This window comes from Buceros rhinoceros, unplaced genomic scaffold (assembly GCF_000710305.1).
Source record: "Buceros rhinoceros silvestris isolate BGI_N320 unplaced genomic scaffold, ASM71030v1 scaffold46245, whole genome shotgun sequence".
Classification (NCBI taxonomy): domain Eukaryota; kingdom Metazoa; phylum Chordata; class Aves; order Bucerotiformes; family Bucerotidae; genus Buceros; species Buceros rhinoceros.
The window spans coordinates 27,493-31,260 of NW_010413108.1; the positions used below are offsets into that span (position 1 = coordinate 27,493).

General features: G+C 34.7%; 1 protein-coding gene across 1 annotated transcript; it reads right to left on the bottom strand.

Moving 5' to 3' along the window:
* Positions 1 to 1,130: 1,130 nt before the first annotated feature.
* On the bottom strand, positions 1,131 to 3,678 carry LOC104488493 (chromosome unknown open reading frame, human C12orf29; the record flags this gene model as incomplete). Its single annotated transcript, XM_010136598.1, has 3 exons — positions 1,131 to 1,545; positions 2,111 to 2,280; positions 3,484 to 3,678. Coding segments are annotated over 3 exons (554 nt in total), but the record flags the coding sequence as incomplete, so codon positions are not given.
* Positions 3,679 to 3,768: the final 90 nt, after the last annotated feature.

The window sequence follows — 3,768 nt, forward strand, 5'->3', positions numbered from 1 at the left end:
TATCCCCAGTACTGACACAGAAAATAAGTTGTGGAACAGTTACATAATACTGATTTATTTGGTTTTGTCTTGGAATGATACAAGTCTGTTAAAAGTTACAATAGTTTGGCACATACCTAAGCACGCAGAATTAGATTAGTCAACAGATTATGTTCAGTATTTATATACACCAGTCACAATAAAAGCAAGTTTTACCTCCCCCAACTCCTTTGCAAAATTATATTTTAATTCAGAACAGTAATTTGGGTAATACACAGGTGTCAAATGAAGGTGAAACCTTGGACTTCTCCTAAAAGCTGAGAAACTTTTAAAGTGTGCTAAGTATGCCAAGTTCTAGATTCGTAGAATATGTAATTTGTTCTGGCTGTCTCATGCTACCATACTTCTGAGGAGGGGCAGCATGCTGGGTGTCAGTTCTTACATCCCTGGTTATTTTTACCTCAATTTTAGAAAATCCAAGAACAAAGAATTGAAAATAAAGTTACAGTATTTCAGCCAAACTAATCGTATTTTGTAAATAAAGGATTTTTCATTTTGTATATTGTATGTATAGCTGGTTGTATACTTTTGTAGCACATATAAAATAAAGCCAACTCAAATGATCATGCACTCTCACTTTTATTATTTATATGCCATCTTACTTAATATGCTTTTGATGAAATTGAGATGCAATCTCAAAATGGGAATCATTAAGCTAAGTCGTATCTCTCTCTTAATAACAAAGGATCTGCAAAATAGAACTAGTATACTTTCTATTATTTACTCTTTTTGTCCCAAAATAGTGGAAGTACCTGTAGGATACAGCTTAATTACGTTTCCAGGTAACAGCATAATGCTGCATCTTACTAGTTAAATACAGTGAAAAGTTGCCCCCACCAAAGAAGTTATTATAACTTTAAAAAAGAAAAAATTTATCAAATTTCAGGAATAATTCTGGTCCCACCTTTCCTTTTAAACTAGATCCTAAACCTGAATCCTACATATAATAGTGTCATAATTTTATTTACAAAAGTGCAAGCAATGGAACTTTGACAGTTGATTGCATTCATGAGCTAAGCTATTAGGACCAGCCAGTGTTAGACAACAGACTTCTTACACGGAACTATAACAGTTGCCAGAAATGGGTTCCGAAGTTAAGGATTTTTCAGAACTGAAAATAAACATGCTGAAACCTAGATCTCTGCTCTGGTTGTCAGATCTCTTGCTATATAAAATTAGTCATTTAAGAAAACCTTAAAATCCTACAGTATCAAGCCTGCTGCCAAAGCAAGCGGATTATTTGTGAAAAGTTCTGTGGTATACACAAGTAAGGAATGCAGCACATACAACAGTGAACTTAAAAGAAAAACAGTCATTTCAAGCATCGAACTTGATATCTTTGAGTCTGTCAAATCTTTGACCATCCAAGTTTGAAAAATGGTGAAACAAACTCTTTGGTTCAAAGTCATAGTCATGTTTAGTTCTATTAAAAGAAATTACAACAGGCTGAGAACCCAGGTATGTCTCTGCAAGTGGCCAGCGTAAACCAAGATGATGGCGATGGAGCTAAAATAAAAAGAAATAAGATCAGTTCAGAGATTTTGATACAGCAGCCCAACGGTTCCCAGCTTGGGGGTGCGGGGCACATGCTTTAATTCTAGGATCCATCAGTCAGTTATCTGAATAACATGAGTAACAATGAAGCACAAAAGGCAAACCAGAACCCAGGTGTCCTACACAGCTTCAGAAATAATACAGAATTGTTATGTAAGCAAAAAAAGAAATCCCATTCTTATTAATATTTTTGTTCTGTAAGTCAATATCACAAGAAATGTATTTTTTAAATAAAAGAATTAAGCTTTAAAATGTTGAGTGATTCCTATACTGAGAGGCAAGAAAATGTTATTTTATGTTCTCAACTACTTTTAAGTTATTTGCATAATGTAGATAATGAAAAAGTTTAGTATGTTGTCATTGTAGTGATTCATTGGCTTGGCTAATTCTACTGTCACCTGATTGGCTAGAAGAACATTTACTACTAAAGAATTTGGGAAACAAGGCAAAAGGTGAGTACCTCACAACACATTATGAATTTTTATAGTGCTTTCCACATGTCCATCTATATATTTACCTTGATTAAACAACCATCATGACAGTGCCACACAATTCCTTCAACTTTACCCTCACTGCAGCCTTCAAACCAAGAGAGGATGTCATTTTGTTTCAAAGCAGGTGGATTCTTTATTTCAAATGCTCCATGCGGTACGAGAAGATGTATTGGCTGCTTCTTGCTTCCTAATCCTATGTTAAAAGAAAAAAAAAATCACCCTGATAGTTAGGTGTGATAATTTCAGATTTTCCTCACTTTTGTTACTACGGCTATCTCAAAAGCACTCTATAAAGGTAGACTTGTGTTAGTTACTACATGGCTGTCCTGCCTTTAAGAGCACAGTTACATACACTTCTAAGTATCAAGTGTAGCCGTCTCCTTCTCACATAACTATTTATTCAAAATAAACATGACATAGAGATTCATACAGTTGTCTGCTTTGTCCTTGACATCACCTGCTCAGTACCATAAAGCTACTAGCTAAATTGTTCACACTTCAGATCCTGATCCATAGCACAAACATCTTAGTTCTGAAAATCTGGCATATCTTGTTACAAATATGGGTTAATATCTAAGCCAGGCTGTTAACAAATGCATTGCCTCTTCACTGACCATTCAACACAAATCTTCATCTAACAACACTGCTATTAGATTTCTTTGTTTCAGTTCCTTCACATTCTGAGACAATGTTTACACCATGAGCCACTGTTTTTCCTATTCATCCTTGCAAGTTATGCCAACAGCAAAGCTCACAGAATCATCTGGTTGGAAGAGACCTTGAAGATCGAGTCCAGCTGTACACCCTGAACTGCCAGAAGTTAGAACTCAGTTGTGCTCAGACCCAGATAGGGGTTTTTTTGTTATAAGGCTTTTAAAGGGAGAAGCCACGACCAAGATTTAGCTTAAATTACAATTCCTTTAAAAAATATTCATAATATTTCACAATTTAAAAATCAATACTTAAGACTAACTCTAGGGACCAAAAAAATGTCTTAGTAAAATTTTCTACTTTAATGAACTAAACAGCATCAAAGGAGCATGTAAAAAAGTACCAACAAACAATCTTAAACAATATTTTAATAGCCATCTTTAAAACAACTTTTCCAATCAGAATAATTTTTGAAAGACTAAAGCAAAGCATTTTCATAGTAACTCCTAAAGAATAGATGGGGAGAAGGAAGTTTAATAGACATAAATAGGCTCATGACAACTCAGCTTTCCAAAGTGGATACTTTTGGGTAAGCGTTCTTTGAGCCAGCCCTTTCTCTCCTTTCTAAAAAGGTTACATTGCTACCTTAGAACTTCTTTAAAAAAAAATTAAATAAAATGTATATTTTTCACTCAAAAATATTACTAAATAAAAATGTATTTAAGAATAGACCATGCAAACTTACCATATGGATTTGCATTGATATTAGTCCCAATAAGCTCCAATGTTTGTTCTAAAATTTCCGACAACGGCACCGGGCTGATTTCCAGAGGCCCTGGTTTAGAATGGTGTTTCAACACCAGTGCTATTTCAGCCTCATAATCCACAACAGATGAGTGCCAGCAATACTGCTTACTATTCTTCTCCACAGGCACCCAACCTATGAGAAAACACTGCATTTTACCAGAGTAAATATCTCAAGTTAGGAAATGCATACAGGAATTGTACGTGCATTAGAAAAAAAAAAAAA